The sequence below is a fragment of the Medicago truncatula genome, chromosome 8 (assembly GCF_003473485.1).
Source record: "Medicago truncatula cultivar Jemalong A17 chromosome 8, MtrunA17r5.0-ANR, whole genome shotgun sequence".
Lineage (NCBI taxonomy): Eukaryota > Viridiplantae > Streptophyta > Magnoliopsida > Fabales > Fabaceae > Medicago > Medicago truncatula.
In genome coordinates this window covers 1,631,198-1,653,313 of record NC_053049.1, presented here as the reverse complement: position 1 = coordinate 1,653,313, position 22,116 = coordinate 1,631,198, and the positions used below count along the sequence as shown (strand labels likewise).

The 22,116-nt window shown below is 29.3% G+C and overlaps 4 protein-coding genes across 5 annotated transcripts; all 4 read left to right on the top strand.

Annotated features, from left to right (window-relative positions):
- The first annotated feature begins 2,122 nt into the window (after positions 1-2,122).
- On the top strand, positions 2,123-5,166 carry LOC25500148 (probable esterase PIR7A). The gene is made up of 3 exons (XM_013588479.3): positions 2,123-2,641; positions 3,403-3,531; positions 4,334-5,166. The coding sequence occupies exons 1-3, from the start codon at positions 2,213-2,215 to the stop codon at positions 4,619-4,621; spliced, it is 846 nt and encodes a 281-aa protein (XP_013443933.2). The 5' UTR covers positions 2,123-2,212; the 3' UTR covers positions 4,622-5,166.
- A 4,152-nt stretch (positions 5,167-9,318) lies between these two features.
- LOC11426730 (probable esterase PIR7A) lies at positions 9,319-11,164 on the top strand. The gene is made up of 3 exons (XM_003626689.4): positions 9,319-9,866; positions 10,103-10,240; positions 10,748-11,164. The coding sequence occupies exons 1-3, from the start codon at positions 9,438-9,440 to the stop codon at positions 11,033-11,035; spliced, it is 855 nt and encodes a 284-aa protein (XP_003626737.1). The 5' UTR covers positions 9,319-9,437; the 3' UTR covers positions 11,036-11,164.
- A 3,115-nt stretch (positions 11,165-14,279) lies between these two features.
- LOC25500147 (salicylic acid-binding protein 2) lies at positions 14,280-15,785 on the top strand. The gene is made up of 3 exons (XM_024772017.2): positions 14,280-14,829; positions 15,113-15,244; positions 15,362-15,785. The coding sequence occupies exons 1-3, from the start codon at positions 14,404-14,406 to the stop codon at positions 15,647-15,649; spliced, it is 846 nt and encodes a 281-aa protein (XP_024627785.1). The 5' UTR covers positions 14,280-14,403; the 3' UTR covers positions 15,650-15,785.
- Positions 15,786-18,004: 2,219 nt separating this feature from the next.
- On the top strand, positions 18,005-20,076 carry LOC25500146 (salicylic acid-binding protein 2). 2 transcript variants are annotated; one of them, XM_013588476.3, is made up of 3 exons: positions 18,005-18,500; positions 19,341-19,472; positions 19,632-20,076. In XM_013588476.3, the coding sequence occupies exons 1-3, from the start codon at positions 18,135-18,137 to the stop codon at positions 19,920-19,922; spliced, it is 789 nt and encodes a 262-aa protein (XP_013443930.1). In that variant the 5' UTR covers positions 18,005-18,134; the 3' UTR covers positions 19,923-20,076. The 2 variants fall into 2 exon arrangements, with proteins under 2 accessions (XP_013443930.1, XP_013443931.1); XM_013588477.3 differs by lacking the exon at positions 19,341-19,472.
- Positions 20,077-22,116: the final 2,040 nt, after the last annotated feature.

Below are 22,116 nucleotides of genomic sequence, written 5' to 3'. Positions count from 1 at the left end.
GAAATAGTAATTTATTTGACACATCAAAAAAATAAAAATTGGACATATTTATACATAAAGAACAATTTAATAATATTTATGCATAAATTATATACTTGATGTAACCAAAAAAAAAATTATATACTTGACTGATATACCATCTATTTTCTTAATACATATGAATGTATCAAAGATGCTTACAAATAGGGACATAATCAAAAGTCTATTATAGATCTTTTATCTAGTCTTCCATGGATATGAGGTAAGCACATTTTTTTTTTTGTTGGTTAGCACAATTCTACTATATATAATGCCATTGACTTTTAAGGATATATTTTCACTTGCAATAAATAAAACCGTAGATTAATAAGATGTTATTCATACTAGTTTTTTTTTTTCTTCTAATACTAAAAAACAAAATAAAAAAGAAAGAACGTGAAAAGACTATTACAAAGGGCACACCATGTGCATCATTTAATAGATTAGAATCGGAGTAAGAGTTTCCAAAGGGTTGTTTGACAAACCTAAAACTGAGGAAAGATTGCTAATATGATTTAACATCTTACAAGAAAGATTTTCTACAAATATTCGATATTATTAACGAAGCTAAGGTGTCAACTACAACTACTAACATGAAGTCAATACCGTGAGACTTTGCTTGAACATCATGAACCCCGCAAGTAATCAAAATCTCAACAGCGTAAGGACATAATATAAGACATTGAGAACGAGCAAGTTGTTGTTAGATGAAACCCCCCGGATGTCACAAGATACGTCTGTTGGGGAGAGACTAGTTGTGACAAGCTTGCCATAAGAAGAATTACACACTAGTCGAGAAATGTAACTTCCGGATCCATGACCAAGATTGTTGAGAGTTTTCAGCATGATGTTGAGATAATAGCTAATTCTTACCGGCATTACATATTCAAGTATCTAGGAATGAATTCAGAAAACATGAGACTAAACTTTGGTTGGATGTTATAATGTTAGGCGGTAGAATCGAAAGTCTTGTCATCCCACATATCTCTAATCTTTAGACAAACATCAGATGAAGCAATATCCTATGGTAACTAAAAAGCCACACGAGTTATAGAAGGGTTGACTCCATAAACAAGATTATAGTTAGAATTTTAGATTCTATGGGTTTATATTATTTTTTAGGTCAAATGCATCTAAATGTTTTTTAAGTTTTTCGTTTTTCCTAAAGTGGTTCTTTAAGTTTCAAAAGTCCCAAACAAGTCATTTTTAAGTTTCAAAAGTCCCAAACAAGTTCTTTTAGTTTTTGAATCATTTCAAACTAGTCATTTTAGAGGATGATGGTGATGATTCAGATGATAGCAACAAAGAGAATTATCCACCATTTGTCATGCCTAAAAAGATGGCTAATTTTAAGTGGGTGTTAGGAACCAGATTTGGTACCAAAGATGAGTTCAAGGAAGCAATTACCAACTATGCTATGATCTACAACAAGACTTGTTTGAAACGATTCAAAAATTAAAAAGACTTTTGGGACTTTTGAAACTTAAAGGATCACTTTGGAAAAAACGAAAAACTTAAAAGGATCTTTAGATGCATTTGATCTATTTTTTAAGTATATTTTTATCTTTTGATTCATACTCTCAATGTTTTTTGTTAATACGTCGTGAAATTGCGGAAAAATGTTATATAACAATCTAATATTAAGTTTCTGTTTATATTGGACCTTTTATATTTTCATGTTAGTATCCTTCAAAAAAAAATAAAAAATTCATGTTAGTAGTCTAATCCTTTTATGCTTTCCTATATATATATATATATATATATATATATATATATATATATATATATATATATTCTCTTTGCATCACTTATTTTTGTAAGTTATACCATTCACATTGAAACCATATAGCCTCGTTGTTCTTCTCCTATTTGTAATCTATATTATTATAAATTAGAACCCATGTACTTGCACTTACACACAAATACACACACACTAGAGTTTATTTTAGTAAGTTAAAGATAACCGATAAATATGTCATAATACTATACATTTTTTTTTTATTGAGGCAGTTGCACAAGTGTATCAAAAATATAAATAATAGATATACACAAATAAATTCTAAATAAACTCTTCAACATGTCTCAAATATTCAAAAGGTTAGAACAATTATAATTGGTCAAAGACCAATTGCACATATATAAAGGTCTATCTACTAGCTCATTCCTAATCATAGAGATATAATATATTATCAATATGTTTAAACGGGGAAGACACGTAATTGTGTTGATTCTTCTCTTCTTCATTCTTTCATTTTCTGTTGATGTTAATGGAAAGCACTTTGTGCTTGTTCATGGAGCTGGCCATGGTGCATGGTGTTGGTATAAGGTTGCAACTATGCTTAAATCAGCTGGTCATAATGTTACAACTATTGACATGGCTGCTTCAGGTATCAATCCAATACAAGTTCAAGAGATTCATTCAATTTCAAAATATTATGAACCATTGATGACATTTATGGAATCTCTTCCTCCAAAGGAGAAGGTGATTCTTGTGGGTCATAGTTATGGAGGGATACCCTTATCTGTTGCTATGGAAAAGTTCTCTAAGAAAGTTTCGGTTGCAGTTTTTGTCACTGCACTGGTTATGAGTGAAACCCTTAATTTCACAAGTGTAATTCAAGAGGTACTTTGCTGTCTTTTTCTCACATTTATATGGGTATTCGGTCAAATTAAGACTCAAAATATGCGATGCATTAATAAGGTTACCCTCTTTTTCTTGAATAATAGAATAAAGTCTTGATCTGGTGGAAAAAAAAAAGTTATCTTATAATAAACTTCCATTGCAGATGTTAGTAACCATGGTTATATACATTTATATTAATAAAAATTAGGCACAATTATATCAAGTCCTTTGAATTTGATTATTTTTTTTAACTGAACCTTTATATTTTTTTTTCTTCATATTCTATATATATATATATACTATATCCTGTTTATCTCATTTAAGAAAAAAAAAACTACATACTTCCTCTGGTCACATTTATAAGCAAAAAACAACTTTTTAGATACATCTAATAATTAATGTATCTAACCCATAAATATGACCGGATACATTAAATATTCAATGTATCTAAAAAATCATTTTTTGTTTATAAATGTGACCGGATGGAGTAGTTGTTAAAATATTATCTAATACCTTTTATTAGAAAATAAAATTCAAAATTAAAATTATTAGGATTTTTCATCTTATTTAACATCTTCATCAACTCAGAAATTCAAACTCAAATGATCCTTAAAAAGGAATAAACTCCGAAGCCTTTGAAGAAACCTAAAATACTTAAATGGATTTTAATTTAGAATTCTGAGTTTTAATTTTAATTGTGGAAGCTTATTGTCACATCTTTTTTTTTTTAATTTGCCTCATTTTATTTTATTGCCTCATAGAATGAGAGAAGAACTCAACAAAATCCTCCACAATTATTGTTCTTTAATGGACCAAACAGTCCTCCAACTGCCTTGTTGCTTGGATCCAAACTCTTGGCATCTCATCTGTATCAATTATCGCCTAATGAGGTAATTTTTTTTTGTTCTTGAGTGAAAATTTGAAATAAAGGTAAATAATTTTACATTAATTGAATAATTTGACTGCAACTAATATTTTATTTTAGTATTATATAATAATACAAACGTAATTAGATTGAAAATTTCTATAATTTTATTGTTGTTAATTTTTAAAGGGTTATTTCAAAGTTGGTTTTAAACCTTTAGATTTTGTTGAGGTAACCTTAACACTTCAATCAAAAATAAATTGTTTATTCTAGAATCTTGTTCTAGAATAAATATTAGTTAGACTTTATTTACGTTCAAATTAAACTTCAAATTATTAAGAGTACTTTCCCTATAAATGAGGAGGTTAAATCCAAAAATCTATAAACTTATTTGTAAAATATTAACTTCTCTTTTGAATGATCTCCCATTATGATATTTCTCTTATATCACTAACACTAAGTTACACACACACATATATATATGGTTTGCTAGAACACACCCACTAGTTTTTATGTGGGAGTGTTTTAGTAAAGTTATTTAACCACTTTTTAGTTATTCACTTGCTAAAACACTCCTTCTAAAAAATAAGTGGGTGTATTCTAGCAAATGCCTATAGGATTTGCTAGAACACACCCACTTGTTTTTTTAGAAGGTGTGTTATAGCAACATACACCTTAAGGTGTATTTATTAACTTTTTAGTTATAACTTGCTAAAACACTCCCACATAAAAACTAGTGGGTGTGTTATAGCAAATCCATATATATATATATTATACATATTTTATTAATTTACATTGAAGCTATATATTGATTATAACATGCGCAGGATTTAACACTTGGATCATCATTGGTGAGGCCACATCCTATCTTTAACGACATAAAACTAGTGTTGAAAGAAACAAGAGTTACCAAGCAGAGGAATGGAAGGGTACCAAAAGTCTTCATTATCAGCAAAGGAGACAATATCATCAAAGAGGATATGCAATTATGGATAATTGAGAGAACTGGTCCATATGTTGAAGTGAAAGTGATAAAGGATTCAGATCACATGGTCATGTTCTCTAAACCTAAAAAACTCACCTCTCACATTCTAAAGATTGCTCACAAATACTAAATAAGCTTTCATTGGTTTTTTTTTATCAACAGTTTTAAGACCTTCATCTTTATTAGTTTGTGATTTATAGATGTTGTGTATTGTTTTTATAATAAAAAGGAGAATGGTTAAATTATTATTAATTAAATTGATACTAGTGATCATTTTAATTAAAATTGTTCAAGAAAATTTGAACTCCATTCGTTTATGTATAAAGGTTAATTCTTACTATTGGGCTGATATGATTTACGAACAGATCATGTGTATACGAATTCATTCATGTTTCTAACTAACGAATGTTTATTTTTTTTCATACTAGGAAAAAAAAGAAAGTAAAAGCATGTAGTTGATGTATTGTGTCTGAGTTTTGGAGAATGTGTTGGAGATTTCTAAAATAATGGAATTATTTTAGAACAAAAAGTTATAACTCTTCACAAGAGTTGTAACTCTTTACGTGAATCATTCATATGTATTGGAACCTTTGGCAAATCAGTGATTAATGAACCATAACATTGATTCAAGTGTATATGATAACATTTAGAAAATGCGTGCTTAATGAACCATAACATTGATTCAAGTCAAAATAGTATTTTCTCTCATGTGAAAGGTCGTATACTGCACTATAAATGTTTGACATTTGGACATTAATTTGGAGGACACAACAACAGAAATTCCGTTACATTAACAACATAATTATCCCTCATTCTCTTACTCAAAATCATCCACCAATTCTCTAATTCATGAGTTTCACAATTATTTTAATTTGCTTCATGTGTGTACTCCATGTGTTTGTTGAAACGTTTGAGAGCGATTATTTTGTCATTATTGTATTTGAGTAAAAGACTTATCGTTTCTATCACCAAATTCATCATTCTATTTGCTTTGCAAGTGGCTTGTCAACATGTGGTTGAATAGTCGAAATGACTGAACACCAACAATAATTTTTTTACGAGGATGGATGTAATTAAAGCATATGAATCTTTTATTACTCTTTACCATTGACCATATGTAGAATAATTTAGTTTGGCCGTTAGGATTAAGATTTTGGTTTGTTAATGTAATTTTGACTTATAAATTTTTTATGAACATTGATAGCATGTATTTGTCTTTCAAAATATGGATGGAATGTCTCAACCACTAACCAATTTAACTGTATTCTCGCTATTCTGGCATTTGGATAACATCTATTTTATCATTAAAAAAAACTTTCACAATTGAATGGTCAGTAAAAATAGTAGCTTTATTTGATATCAATAGTATTTTCAATACAATGAATCAAATGGGATATCAATGTCATTAAAGGAAAGAATGAAAAGAGTAATTAATTTTTTTATAATGATAAATAAATCAAGTTACAATAACACTCACCCAAAAAAATAACACTCACCCTTCTTTATTTCATTCGTTTTTGGATTCCCATTTATTCAACATTTTGATACAATGCCTTGTGTTACTGTTTATGGTAGTCTCAACTTAGTTGATTGCTTGTAAAAATGTTTTTGATTGTGACTAGTATGATACAATTCGTTGATGAGCAATTTGATTTGCATGTCACAATCTTTCAAATTAAATTCTTTCAGAAAAGAATATATATGGACGTTCAACTTCCAAGTTTGATCTAATAGTAAAAGGTTCTAGGTTTGAATTCCACTAATAATTTGGATGTGATTTTGAATTATAATGATTTGGTAAGGCTACTTGTTTTGATATCTGACCACAAATTGTTGTTAATTCTAATCTATGGAATTGAACTGGTGGAGTATATTAGAATTTCATATTGATTAAGTATATATAGTCAAAGTACTCCATGTTATTATATTAACTTTTCAGTTAAATTAGATACAAATTTAAGTAAAATATTTTCTGTCATAATTATGAACTCATTTTCACACAAAAAAGTCGTCTCAAAATATAACTTTTTTTTTTAATTATTAGATATATTTATATTAATTTTTAAATATACTCCTTATAAATTTTATTAATTTGTTGGAAAATAATAGTAATTTTTTTTAAGGAAATAGTAATTTATTTGACACATCAAAAAAATAAAAATTGGACATATTTATACATAAAGAACAATTTAATAATATTTATGCATAAATTATATACTTGATGTAACCAATAAAAAATTATATACTTGACTGATATACCATCTATTTTCTTAATACATATGAATGTATCAAAGATGCTTACAAATAGGGACATAATCAAAAGTCTATTATAGATCTTTTATCAAGTCTTCCATGGATATGAGGTAAGCACAATTTTTTTTTTTGTTGGTTAGCACAATTCTAGTATGATGCCATTGACTTTTAAGGATATATTTCCACTTGCAATAAATAAAAACGTAGATTAATAAGATGTTATTCATGCTAGTTTTTTTTTTTTTAATACTAAAAAACAAAATAAAAAAGAAAGAACGTGAAAAGACTATTACAAAGGGCACACTATGTGCATCATTTAATAGATTAGAATCGGAGTAAGAGTTGTACCAAAAACTAAAAAAGAATCGGAGTAAGAGTTGTACCAAAAAAAAGAAGAATCGGAGTAAGAGTTTTCAAACGGTTGTTTGACAACCTAAAACTGAGGAAAGATTGCTAATATGATTTAACATTTTACAAGAAAGATTTTCTCCAAATATTCCATATTATTAACGAAGCTAAGGTGTCAACTACAACTACTAACATGAAGTCAATACCGTGAGACTTTGCTTGAACATCATGAACCCCGCAAGTAATCAAAATCTCAACAGCGTAAGGACATAATATAAGACATTGAGAACGAGCAAGTTGTTGTTAGATGAAACCCCCCGGATGTCACAAGATACGTCTGTTGGGGAGAGACTAGTTGTGACAAGCTTGCCATAAGAAGAATTACACACTAGTCGAGAAATGTAACTTCCGGATCCATGACCAAGATTGTTGAGAGTTTTCAGCATGATGTTGAGATAATAGCTAATTCTTACCGGCATTACATATTCAAGTATCTACAAATGAATTCAAGAATGATTTCAATTCACCGTGAAAATTCTAAATTGTTGCTTTGGGTATAATCAAATTTGAAAACTATTTCAAGCAATGCAAACAACTTTCAAATGAGTAATGCTAAACTTCCCGGCAAATAGTACAGCGAAGGAGAGGGCAGCATGTGCATGAGGCTTGAACATCATAGGAGTCTCTCTTAAGGTCTTGTAAATATTATTATTAAATAAACTTTGGGAATAAATGAATGGAATTATATATAGCAGCTAGCCATCATATATATCATTCCAATCTTGCTCCAGTTACTACCATCAAATGCTCCAAAAAATAATCCTACAAAATTCAAAAGATATACGATTCTTAGAAGAAAACAATCGCCACAAAGCTCTCTTAGAAGAAAACAAAATTCAAAAGTGGCATTGTCTTCTAACGTGTTTGAATCGTTTAATTAATAATTGAGTTATAAGATCCTATATAGTTTAATATTTGTTGCATCAAATGTACTTTAAATTAATTTTGAAATGCGCCTTTGACATTTAGGAACACTTAAATGAAGAAAGTGAAAGGTACCCTTTCTCATTTAGGAACACTTCGATGTTTGTGTCTAGATCTTTATCAAACAAATGTTTCTAAATTAAACAATACAACAACCAATGATGGAAATGCCACTATAAGAGAACTTTGTATAAATAATTAATTTGGCTGTTTTGGTCCCTGCAAATATGTCTCGTTTTGGTTTTAATCCCTGTAAAAAAATTTTGTTGTTTTTGTTCCCTGTAAAATATATTGTTTTTGAAAATAATCCCTGCAGGGACTATTTCCAAAAACAAAATATTTTGCAGGGACCTTTTTCAAAATCAAAAGATTTTGCAGGGACTATTTCTCTAATAAATGGATTCAGTCATCATGTGCCACGTGTGCAAATCATCACAAAAGTGGAGCCAGGGACCAAAACCAAAATGAGGCATATTTGCAAGGACCAAAAACAACAAAAAAAATTTGCAGGGACTAAAACCAAAACGAGACATATTTGCAGGGACCAAAACCATATTTTAGCCAATTAATTTTCACCTCATCCTTGTCATTTTTTTAAATTTATTTCACTTGGAAAATTAACATAACCAAAACTGTGAAAATAAAAAATAAGTGAGTTGAAATGGGATATTTTGGGCCTAGTTTTGCAAAATAAAAAATAAAAAAGGACACATTCAGTATATCGATCGTTGGCCGATCAAGATCAGACGGTTTAAAAAAATACATATTTTAATTTTATAATTTAAATTTTGATTGTGCAATTTCGATCGAAGTGTCTTATATATGCGTGAATGCGAAAGTAAGAAAATATTATAATTAATTTCTAATATATAGAATATTAACTAGTTTATCATTTTATTTTACTTTAAACAAGTAGGATGACTAGGGTAATAAAAAGCCTCATGAGTTAGAGAAGAGTTGACTCTATAAACAAGATTATTGTTAGAATTTTAGAATTTTCTCAAGTATATTTTTGTTTCTTGATTGATAAGCTTTCAATATTTTTTGTTAACGTGTGGTGGGATACTGGGATTGCGAAGAAATGTTATATAATACTTTTTTTTTGTTGAAGGAAAATGTTATATGATACTTAGTCTATTATATTTACGCTATTGGATCTTTTTATATTTTCAAGTTAGTAATCCTTTTATACTTTACTATATATTCTCTTTGTAACCCTTAAGTTATACTATTCAAATTATTGAAACCATATAGCCTCTTTGTTCTTCTCCTAATTGGTCAAAGACCTAGCAAATATATAAAGTGCTACAAGTCTATCTAATAGCTCATTCCTAATTATAGAGATATAATATATTATTAATATGTTTAACCGGGAAAGACACGTTGTGCTGATTCTTCTCTTCTTTATTCTTTCATTTTTCATTGGTGCTAATGGGAAGCACTTTGTGCTTGTTCATGGAGCTGGCCATGGTGCATGGTGTTGGTATAAGGTTGCAACCATGTTGAAATCAGCTGGTCATAATGTTACCACAATTGAATTGGCTGCTTGTGGTATCAGTCCAATACAGGTTCAAGAGATTCATTCATCAATTTCAAAATATCATGAACCTTTGATTTCATTTATAGAATCTCTTCCTCCAAAGGAAAAGGTGATTCTTGTGGGTCATAGTTTTGGAGGGATACCCTTATCTGTTGCTATGGAAAAGTTCCCTAAGAAAATTTCTCTTGCAGTTTTTGTCACTGCATTCGTGATTAGTGAAAACCTGAATTTCACAAGTTTACTTCAAGAGGTACTTTGTTTTGTCTTTTTATTACATTTATTAGAAGGGTATTAGGGGTCTTCAACTTCTTTAACATCTTCGTCAACTCAAATAATTCCTAAAAAAGAATAAACTCGAAAGCCTCTTAAGAAACCTAAAATACTTTAGTGGATTTTAATTTAGAATTTTCTGAGTTTTAATTTTAATTTTGGAAGCTTATTTTCACATGTTTTTAATTTGTCTCATTTTGTTTTATTGCCTCATAGAATCAGAGAAGATTAAATTCCAGTCAACAAGATCCACCACAGTTAGTCTTCTCTGATGGACCAAACAGTCCTCCAACTGGCTTGTTATTTGGATCCAAACTCTTGGCATCTAATCTGTATCAATTGTCGCCTAATGAGGTAAATATTTTTACTTTAATTAAATCATTTGACTGCAATTAATATTTATTTAAGTATTATATAATAATGCAAAACTAATTAGATTGAAAATGTCTATAATTTGCCCTCTTTTGTAAAAAAAAAAAGAGCAAATGTCTGTAATTTTATTGTAGTTAATTTTTAAAGATGTATTTTAAAGTTCGTTTTAAACATTTAGATTTATTGAATCAACCTTAACTTCTGTTAAAAATAATTTGTCTAGGAGAATTTGAATTTCAATCTTGTTTTATAATAAGCATTAGTTAGACTTTTTTTATGTCTCGATTAAACTTCAAATTATTAGAAGGCCTTCCCTAGCAAGGAGGGAGTTAAGACCAAAAATCTATACACTTATTTGTTAAATGTATACCCTAAGTTACCTTAACATACAATATTATATTATTCTTTAAAAAAAATACCATATTATATTATATTATACATATTTTATTAATTTACATTGAAGCCAATAATTGATGGTAACATGCGCAGGATTTGACACTTGGATCATCGTTGGTGAGGCCACATCCTATCTTTAATGATGAAAAACTGATATTGAAAGAAACAAGAGTTACCAAGCTGAGGAATGGAAGGGTACCAAAAGTCTTCATTATCTCTAAAGGAGACATTTTCATTAGAGAGGATCTGCAATTATGGATAATTGAGAGAACTGGTCCATATGTTGAAGTGAAAGTGATAAAGGATTCAGATCACATGGTTATGTTCTCCAAACCTAAAAAGCTCACCTCTCATATTCTAAGGAGTGCTCACAAATATTAGATATGCTTTTATTGGTTTTTTGGATAAACAATTTTAAGACCTTGATGTTTATTAGTTTGTGATTTTATAGATGTTGTGTATTATTTTTAAAAATAAATGAAGAATATAGTGAAATTATTATCAATGAAATTGACACTTATCATTTTAATAAAAACAATTGAAGGGAGTTGAACATTTCAGACTATAACGTTAAACTCTTGCTATTGAGCTGATATGATTTAGGATCATTTATGTATTAATACTAATTAATTTATGTTCCAAACAAAATATGCTCATCACTTTTCATGCTTAGAGAGAAAGAAAAAAAAGAAGCAAAGTTATATGCAGAAATGCAATTGATTTATATTCTATCGAGTTTATGTTTGGTGCATGAAACAGCAGAATAATTCATTCATGTGAGTTGCGGTGTGTCTCTATATATCAAGTATGAGTGCCAACCTAACAATTTGCATGGATAACCATCCTTCAAATTTATTTTTTGCATAGATAACCAATTTTTTTGTTAGAACTTACGTGTATGTATGGATTTGCTAGAACACACCCACTAGTTTTTATGTGGGAGTGTTTTAACAAGTTATAACTAAAATGTTAATAAATACACCTTAAGGTGTATGTTGCTATAACACACCTTCTTAAAAAACAAGTGGGTGTGTTATGATCATTGAACACTTTTATTTGAGGAATGATATTTGTACCACCAATCTTAAACAACTTTTGTGACAACCATTTTTTCTTTCTTCTTATTGGATAAAAATAATATAGAGATAAATATAAAGAGAGAGAATAAAAAGAATATGAAAGAGATGGTTTTTGCAAAAATTGTTGTACAAATATCATTTCTCCTTTTACTTATTGATTCCTAACATTTGTATAACTAATTGACATATATATTATTTAATGAACTAAATAATTAATTAAGTTAAAATGCTAAAATAAAGCTCAAATATAATTATATCTACAATCTCATAAATGAATTTTATATAATTGAGTTAAAGACTAATAAAATTCAAATATCATCTTTCTTTTGAGATTCAAGTGATGATTGTTTTCGATTTTGTATCAATGATTTGATAGGCTCAGTATTTGAACGTTGGATGTACAGAACGTGGACGTAACCACAACTTTTGGATGTTCAGACAAATCTTAGGCTCATGAGTCAACTTGCAAAGTGCATGAGTCGACATTAATTGGATAACGGTAAAGTTGTTGTCAATTGTAGTGGATTATCTAAGATCCTGAGTCAGAGGTGTAAAAAAAATAACTTCATAAAAAAAAGGATATTTATCATTAGGACCTAGAAAGATCACACCTAGTTACAGAAACGATCTCTATAGACAAAGGAAAAAGAATTGACTTAAATAAGTTTTTCGTTCAATTATAATAAAGATCTTCTAAGAATATGTAATCAGTGTTGTTAGAAAAAAAAATGAAATTATAAGTAACTTTGCTAAATTATCCTTGATTAAATATGATATATGGAAGATAAATTTAAAAAATTGAAAGATGAGAGTATTATAATAAAGCATATACTCCCTCCGTCCCTATATATAAGACCCTTTTGCCAAAATCACGGGAATTAAGATAGTGGATATCTGTATTAAAGTTGTTTGTAATCACTATTGTTTTTACAATTTTATCCTTTAAGAAAGAAGGTTAGTTTATGTTTTCAACATGTTATTTATTGTTGATTGAAGAAAAAGATGTATAATAAATAGGGGCATGTATGTAAAGAAATCATTAATGTAGTTGGAAATAACAAATGAGTCTTATAAAAAAGGACAAAAAAAATTCTCAAAAGGGTCTTATAATTAGGGACGGAGGGAGTAATAGACAGGAAAAAAAATCATTAATCATTCATTGGGATTATAAAATGGCTAATAACTTGAGACAAATTTTTATTAAAATGACTTACTCCTTCCGTTTTAAAATGAGTGTCACTTTAGCCAAAAAAAATTGTTTTAAAATGAATGTCAATTTACATTTTCAATACAACTTTAATTTTTTTCTTCCAACTTTACGCTCTCTAACTTTTCTCTTACAATTTTCAATGCAACTTTAATTTTGTCTTTTTCTTATAAAGTAAATATATCAAATGATTATATCATTCTATTTCTTAATCTGTGCGCCAAAGCCTAAAGTGACACTCATTTTGAAACGGAAGAAGTATAATATAGAACAGATGGAGTATCTACATGAGTTGAATCAAATTCAAATTCTAATATAATATGAGTCTTGTTAACGAGTGCCTCCGGGGCAGTCTTTAAGCTTTCTAAATTAAGTTATTATTTTTTAAAATGTCAAACTTTTTTCAATTTCCAATGCACTAATTGCACTTACTTTCATAAAAGTTTACTATTTAAAGTCCTTAATTAATGTCCCGGAGTCACTGGTTAACATTTTCCATATAATATCAATGTCTATTCTAAGTCTAATTATTGATAGAAATGAGTTAGGTTAAAATCTAATATATTTTTTCATCGAATGAAATTGATATACTCTCAACGAAGATGATTCAAGATCTTTAATAAATTATTTTTTTTTATTTTTTATTTTAGGGTCTTGCTATTTTGTGCCCTTAGTGAAGGAATTCAAAATTAGAATTATTTTATAAAAAAGAACAAAATTTTGACTTTAAAAAGTTGAATAGAAATGAATGCACAACCTTTAAGACATTTATTTCTATTTTAAATTCTTAGCATATGTCCTTGGAGCACATGTTAGCATTTGCCTTTATTTTATATTATTTTAATTTTTTATGAAAAATTGTAAAAATCAATATTTAAAGTTCAAACCACTTTTGACAGGTCCATATAACACACATCATTCTCAAATTGAGGGGGTGGTTATGGTGCATAACCTTATGTACCCTGAATAAATTCAGAAATGGTTTTGGAGTACAACTCACAAAAACCATTTCCACAGCAAAATGATTTTGGCATAATTTTATACAAAACATACTATGATTTATGGAGGTGCTGAAAACCATTAAATACATCTAATGATTTTGGAGTACAACTCACAAAAACCATTTCTGGATGTATGCAGGGTGCATAAGGATAACCACAGCCTCAAATTGGTACAGGTTACGTACGTATTTAAACCATTATTTTAATTTTAATTTTTTTATATTAGTTATAATTTTTTAGATGGCGTTGACTTTTAAGAACATGCTGCACACATGCGTTAAGTTAACTCCCAAATTAATAAAATTATATATACATTTCATATTTTTTCTGCAAATTGATTCTTTAACCAAAAAAAATGAATGAAGAATAAAAAATAAGCCAAGAAGAATAATTCTCTTAGAACCTTCATGTGCATATATATGTATTGTGTGAAGGAAAATATAAAAGGCCAAAATTTATAAGATGATGAAAAGGGAGATTCACTTTGTGCACATTCTTTTGTTATTAATTCTTTGTCCTATAATTTGTGTTAATAGTGCAAATTTTGTGCTGATTCATGGTGGAAGCCATGGTGCATGGTGTTGGTATAAGGTGGTAACTATGCTTAAATCAGCTGGTCATAATGTTACAACTATTGAATTGGCTGCTTCAGGTATCAATCCAATACAAGTCCAAGAGATTCATTCAATTTCAAAATATTATGAACCCTTGATGACATTTATGGAATCTCTTCCTCCAAATGAGAAGGTAATTCTTGTTGGTCATAGTCTGGGTGGGGTGTCTACATCTGTTGCTATGGAAAAGTTCCCACAAAAAATCTCAGTTGCAGTTTTTGTTACTGCTTATGTGCTTAGTCAAAACCTCTCATACCCAGTTGTTCTTCAAGAGGTAATCTGCTATACTCACATTTTTATTTTATTATTATTAGAAACTCCACAAAATTATTCATAAAATTGACAATAATTTAGAGTTTCCTCAATTAAATTAAAAATTAATAAGTTTAATTAAAAATATTTTCTCAAGTGTCTACATATTAATAGGGTTAAAAATATTTTCTCAAGTGTCCACAATTTTAAACTTTGATTAAAGACAATTTATTTATGAAGATTTTTTTATCATATATAACTATCATTATATACATTTTGATTAACTTTTAGTTATCATCATGTAGCAAGCTAGAAGGCTTAGTTCTTTAATGGACACAAAGTTTTTCTTCTTTGATGGACCCAACAAACCTGCAACTGCTAGATTGGTTGGACCAAAATTCATGGCATCCAAGATGTATCAATTATCACCATCTGAGGTATATGTAAAAATGTTGCCATAAGAATTTAATTTAGACCTTGGTATTTATTCATGTTAATAGTAACAAGTGATTTTGCATTTTATAATGAAACTAACTCCAAATTGAAATGTGTAGGATTTGACCCTTGCATTGTCCCTAGTGAGACCTGTACCAATTTATAAAGATGTTGAACTATTGTTGAAGGAAACAACAGTTACCAATGATAGAAATGGAAGAGTACCTAAATTTTTTATCATAAGCAAAAGTGATAATTTGATAACAGAGGATTTTCAAATGTGGATGATTAAGAGAAGTGGTCCATTTGAGAAGGTGGAAGTGATAGAGGATTCTGATCACATGGTCATGTTGTCTAAACCAAAGAAGCTTAGTTCCACCCTTCTAAAGATTGTACAAAAGTATTAATCCTTAATTTTAATGTAATAGTATATGGTATTTGTGCATATCACGTCCCAAAAACAAAAGAATAGGGGCTGGACTTATATTTCAATTATGAATAAATGGAGTTATCTGTTGTTTTTACTTCATTCTTTTGTTTCAACATTAAGGTGTTTGTTATTCCTCTATTTGATGTATAGTTGATAATATAATCATGTAGTGTAATTGTTTCTTAAATGTTCTTAACTTTCACAATCTAGTCCTTGCACCGCCTCCTTGCTCTTCTAGGGTTTGTTAGGGTTTTGGTGTATAGGGTTTTATATAATCAGTTTGTTATCATTGACTTTCTTTTCAACCAAACCACTAGGTCATCTCCAATTCACGTCTTCTTCAAATGACTTGTCAACATGTGGTTGAATTGATCATTTCGAAGACCTCATATAGTCAAAATGACCGAAAACCAACAATAATTTTTTTCCCCGGGGATGGATGCAATTAAAGTCTATGAATCTTTTATTACTCTTTACCATTGACCATATGTGGAATTAATTTAGTTTGGTGGTTAGGATTAAGATTTTGACTTGTTAATGTACTTTTGACTTATGAATTTTTTATGTGCATTGATAGCATGTAATTGTCTTTCAAAATATGGATGAAGAATGTCTCAACCAATAACCAATTTAACTGTACTCTCACTGTTTTGGCACTTGAATAATGCTTATTTTATCATATAAAAAAACTTTCCCAGTAAAAATAGCATTATTAGCATTATATAGAGAAATAGAGAATTTTGTTTTATGAAATTAAATGAAGCAAAACTTTATTGCCTCAATATACACTTAGAAATAAAATTACATTTATCTCACTCTAATGGCACTAATGGAAGTTCGAATTCACTACATATACATGTTTAAATATACGTCTTTATAAGAAATATTTAAGTTTTTTAAACTTAAATATAGGAAACATACTAAAACATTTAGATTTTTCTTTCATTCATTCGGTCTTTTTGACATCTTTTGAGGAATGACATAGTGTGTGTTTGGGAAGGCTTTTGAAAGCTAGAAACCACTTTCCAATGCACTATTCATATTTCCCAATGCATAAAAAACGTGAAAAGGTAGAAGCTCCAATTATTCAAATGATTCTTCTTTTTCATACGGGGCCATTTATATTTTAGTACAAAGTCATTTGAATTTTTTAATGTGTAAAAGTTAAAGCATCAATCGACAATTTTTAAGCATGTATTGACTTCATAAAAAAAGGTTAAATATGTTTTTGGTCCCTATAAATATATCAAATTTTCGTTTTAATCCTCTAAAATTTTCCTTCAAGTTTTAGTCCTTATAAAATTTTCAATCACTACTTTTGGTCCCTATTTTTAAGTAAACTTTTGTATTTTTTAATGAAATTGTGCAGAAATGTATGGAATATTGTAAAAATAACTCCAAAAAAAATTAGAATTTTTTAACAAAACATGAATTAAATATGAATTTTTTACCTCCAAACATATAAAAATTCATATTTAATTCATGTTTTTGTAAAAAATTCTAATTTTTTTAGGAGAGATACTTATAATATTATGCATTTTTCTGCAAAATTTTATTTAAAAATATGAATTCTACATATGAGTTTACTTTAAACGGGGGACCAAAAATAAAGATTGAAAATTTTATAAGGATTAAATCTTGAAGGAAATTTTAGAGGCACTAAAACGAAAAGTTGTTATATTCCTAAGGACAAAAAAATAATGGCTGGTTTTAGCCATAATATACGCGTACACTGTACTATAAAAGCGTTGAGACAAGTGTACACTGTGCTATAACATAAAGTAAGTTTAACAACCATTATTATTAATGAAAAGTTTAAGTGACACTTATTTAGACAGCCATAAAGTAGGTTTAACAACCATTATTAATGAAAAAGTTTAAGTAACATTTCTTTAGCCAGCCATAAAGTGATTTTAGCAACGATTAGTAATGGGAAATACTCATTTCGTCTCTTAATGTAGGCATCCATTACTTTTTTCACATTTTTTAAGAAATGTTATCAGTGTAATTAATGTACTCCTTTTGTATGTTAATATTACCACATTGTCATTTGTTTGTATGTGATTAAATTTGACTTTTTATATTTCAAGACAAGTTAGTAGTATTAATTAAGGGTATGTTTAAGAAAAAATAATAAATGCATCTAATAATTTGAAATGAGGTTTACATTTAGTAACAAAAATAAAATCAAATGAATGCTTAGATAAAGGAACAGATGGAGTAATAGAGATGCTAAACATATTTTTTAAAATAAAAAGCCCTAAGGGGGCATTGTTTAAGTAACCCATAAATAGAAATTTATCTTGAAAATAGAGGTCAAACATATCAAAATCATAACTTCACAATTTTCAATGTAAAAGTTATTAGTTTTAGATGCTTAAACAAGAAAGAAGACTAGTTTCATATGTAGTATATAAATTTGCAGTTTTCATAGACAAGAAAGACTATCATTGATTTTGAAGATGTTCAAACAGGAAAAGCACTTTGTGTTGATTCATGGAGGCATCCATGGTGCATGGTGTTGGTATAAGGTTGCAACTGATCTAAAATCAGCTGGTCATAAAGTCACAGCACTAGACATGGCTGCTTGTGGTACCAATCCAAAGCAGATGCAAGAGGTTCATTCAATTTCTGAATACCATCAACCTTTGATGACATTTATGGAGTCACTTCCTCTTGAGGAGAAAGTGGTTCTTGTTGGTCATAGTCTTGGAGGGTTGTCTGTGTCTATTGCTATGGAAAACTACCCTCACAAAATCTTTGTTGCAGTTTTCATCACAGCCACTGTTGTCACTCAAAATCTCACTTATCCTGCTTTTCTTCAAGAGGTACTTTACATACAATGATACTATTTGCATATTTACACTCTGCTCACAAGTCACATAATTAACATTGACTTTCCATTTGTAAGGGGAAAAAAAAATTAGGATTTGAATTCTATCAATAATAAATCCTATTGAATTTACGTAGTTATGCGATCTACACTTTGTGTCAAAAAACTTGAACCATCTATGAGTCAACTTTTGTAAATCGAGTCCAAAATACAAAGTTAGAATATAAATCATCTAATCTTAACATGACAGTTCGAATCATCGATTGTGTGATTGTATGAATGTCGATAATCTAATCTAAAAATTTTCCTTCTAAAATTATGATATTTAAGATTTTAAAATGGGAAGTCAAACATACTAGAAAACAGTGTTAAATTCATATTGTAAAATAAGAATATGTTATCATAAAATTGAAAAATAAGAATGATTGAGGTGTATTAACAAAAAAATAATATTGTGGTATGTATCTACTAGGCAGTAAGCACCATTAGTCCATAGTTTGAGATGATATTGAAATTATTTGAAGTGTTATATTTTATTGTATTATTCAATTTGTTTTGTATTTTTATTGATTTAAATTGAAGTGCTTCACTACGAGGTGTTTATTTAACGGTACAAACTTAATATAAAATGCATCATTAGTAGCTTAGATCTAGTTCCATGAGTAATGTCGAATTTGTTAGACTAAACACTTTTATTTTGGTTCAAATCCACTATCTAATAATTGTATGTGTGAATTTAGGGTGGTGTGTTTATCACTTCGTCAATGAAAAAACAATTACTCTTGTGAATTTAACCCGCGATTTGATGAATTTTTTTGGTGTGCGGATCATGTAGCGTAGGAGAAGAGTGGGCTCAATTTTGGACAAACAAAATTTCATCGTTAACGGGCCAGACAAAGCTCCGATCCTCTCGTCTAACGGACTTGATTTGTTAGCATCCAGAATGTACCAATTATCACCATCTCAAGTAAATAGTTTTATCAATTGGACAAAATAGAAAAATCAAACTCATATTATGTATTTTGATTTGATTTTTAGCTAATGTTTATGTAATCTATAATGTAAATATGATTTATATTGATTATTATTAATACTTAATTAAGGCAAATTCAATTTCTATATGCAGGATTTGACACTTGCTTTATCTCTAGTGAGACCTTTACCTCCCTTTTTGAGCGATGCTGATTTATTGATGAAACAAACAACTGTTACAAATGAAAACAATGGAATGGTGCCTAAAATCTTCATCATCTCTGAAAATGACAATTTGCAAACAAAGGATTTTCAAGAGTGGATAATTGAGACAACAGGTCCATATGCTAAAGTGAAAATGATTGAGGGTTCAGATCATATGGTCATGCTCTCCAATCCTACAAAACTTAGCTCTGAACTTCTAAACATTTCTTACAATTACTAACCTTTGAATAAATGTTTCATTAAAGTTTATGATCAAGTTTGCATTGAACATGCTACTTAAATTGTTTCTGTTTTCTTTCTTGTTTTTTAGTTTTAGTAACATATTTGAAAACCTTGCTTCAAGATCAAGATCCCTTTATGGTTCTTGTGCTCAAGTTAATAATCTCTTTTGGTGTTTTAATTGAGCAAACAATATTTGTGCTTCAAGTTTTTTTTACGAAGCTAAATTATTAACTCACCTAAATTGACATAAGGAGAATCAAACCTGAAATATTGAGGAGGAGCACACTTCCAAATCTCAAGTCAGTCCCACCAAGCCAACCCAAATGGGTTATTTGTGCTTCAAGTTGATATATTGTTAAGTAAAAATAACATTAAATTGACTCACTTCATGATGTTTATATGAAAAATAACATGACACTAATAACATAGCACGTTTTAAGCTTGCAGACGAAATGGCAAAGCCATTATAAACTTACACACACAAGTGGAGGAGGTACCGGGGTTCGAACCTCGGTCACAGCATCCGACCTAACAATTTCAACATTTTGACAATTGAGCTAGGACTTGTGTGTGGATACAAAATATAACCATTCATTTGGACAAAAATTTGTCCATAAACAGTACTCCCTTTTTAAATTATTATGTACATTTTTCTTGAGGGGTATTATATACATTTATTGTTTCATTTTCAAATGAATCTCCAATTATTTTTATTTTTTTGTTCAATAGATGAAGTGGTAAAGATCACGGAAACTCATGCACACTACAAAGTCGCATGTTTGAACTTGGATAAAGGCGTTCAATCTAACAATTTTGACATTGTCAGTTGAATTAGGCTTTACTTCTGAGAGCTCTCTATAATAGTATACTCTAGTGCTTTTAAAAAGATCAAGTGACTGTGATTGTGATGGAAGAATCTAAGTCGTCTCATTGAGCTAACCCAAAAAAGTATGTACTCAATCCTGCAATTTCTTCTAATGTTCTTTCGAGGCTTCTAATTTCTTAAAGCACCCAAAAAGTCATAAATCTCGGTGTAAACTTCTGTTGATATAGGTACAATTTTAACGACCAAGAAAGATTCGATCAAGTAGCCAGTGTCTCGTTATTATTATGCTTGTTGCTGATCCTCTTCCCTGCCTTAAAGGCTGCAACAGATGGCGATAACATTGCAAAACATCACACTTTCCTGACAATTTACCACACCACTTTTGTTTTGGTGAATCAGTCATATCTATTTAGTGTTATAGTAAACCACCCAATTAACAGTAGCATCTTTGGAGTCTTATACATCATGTTGATTTCAAGTACAATAACAGTTATAGAAGTGGCCCTTGTTTCACGGACTGCTGCTATCATCAATTTGATCGTATGGATGTTCCAAATTGCAGTAGTTGTCGATGTTAACTGGCCAGTCATCACCAATGCTGATTTAGAAGCCTCGAAAAAATTCATGAAATCCATAGCAATTATTTGTGTTATTTCCCTACTTTGGATGATTAATTGCATAGTTCACACTTTGGATGCTCTTCTTTATAGATCAGCTTGAGATTTTGTTTATCTATGTACATGACTTTGTTTTTTCTATTCTATTAAATAAACTGAGAGTAGTGTTTTGAGTTTAGGGTTTAGGGTTTTTACTTCATGGATTTTCATCTTATATAAAAAGCGAGCCTTGTTTCGCGGACTGCTGCTATCATCGTATGGATAATCATAATTGGAACAGCTATCAATGTTAACCGGCTAGAGATCACTGGTGTTGATGTAGATGCCTGCCTCAAAAGGAGTTCAAAAATTCATAGCAATTATTTGTGCTATTTCCCTCCTCTGCATGATTAATTGCATAGTGCACACTTTGTGTTCTTGATTTTGATTTCTTCTTCTTTATGGATCAGCTTGAGACTTTGTTTATTGCGGTATACATTAAATCTTTTATAATATCTTTTATACATGAATTACGTAGGTCGATAATAGTGCTTTGTTTATTTTCCACGTTATTAAAGTTTTGAGAAATTCTAATTTTTTATTTTCAAAATATCTTGTATACATGAATTGCGGTATACATTAAATTTTTTTCTGAGAAATTCTCTCCAGAACGCCACCTAATTTATCCGCTTCTAGAAGCATCTGGAACGCGTCAAAAAACCCCAATTACTTGTTGACCAAGTAATCACAAATTTTATAGAAAAGAAAAA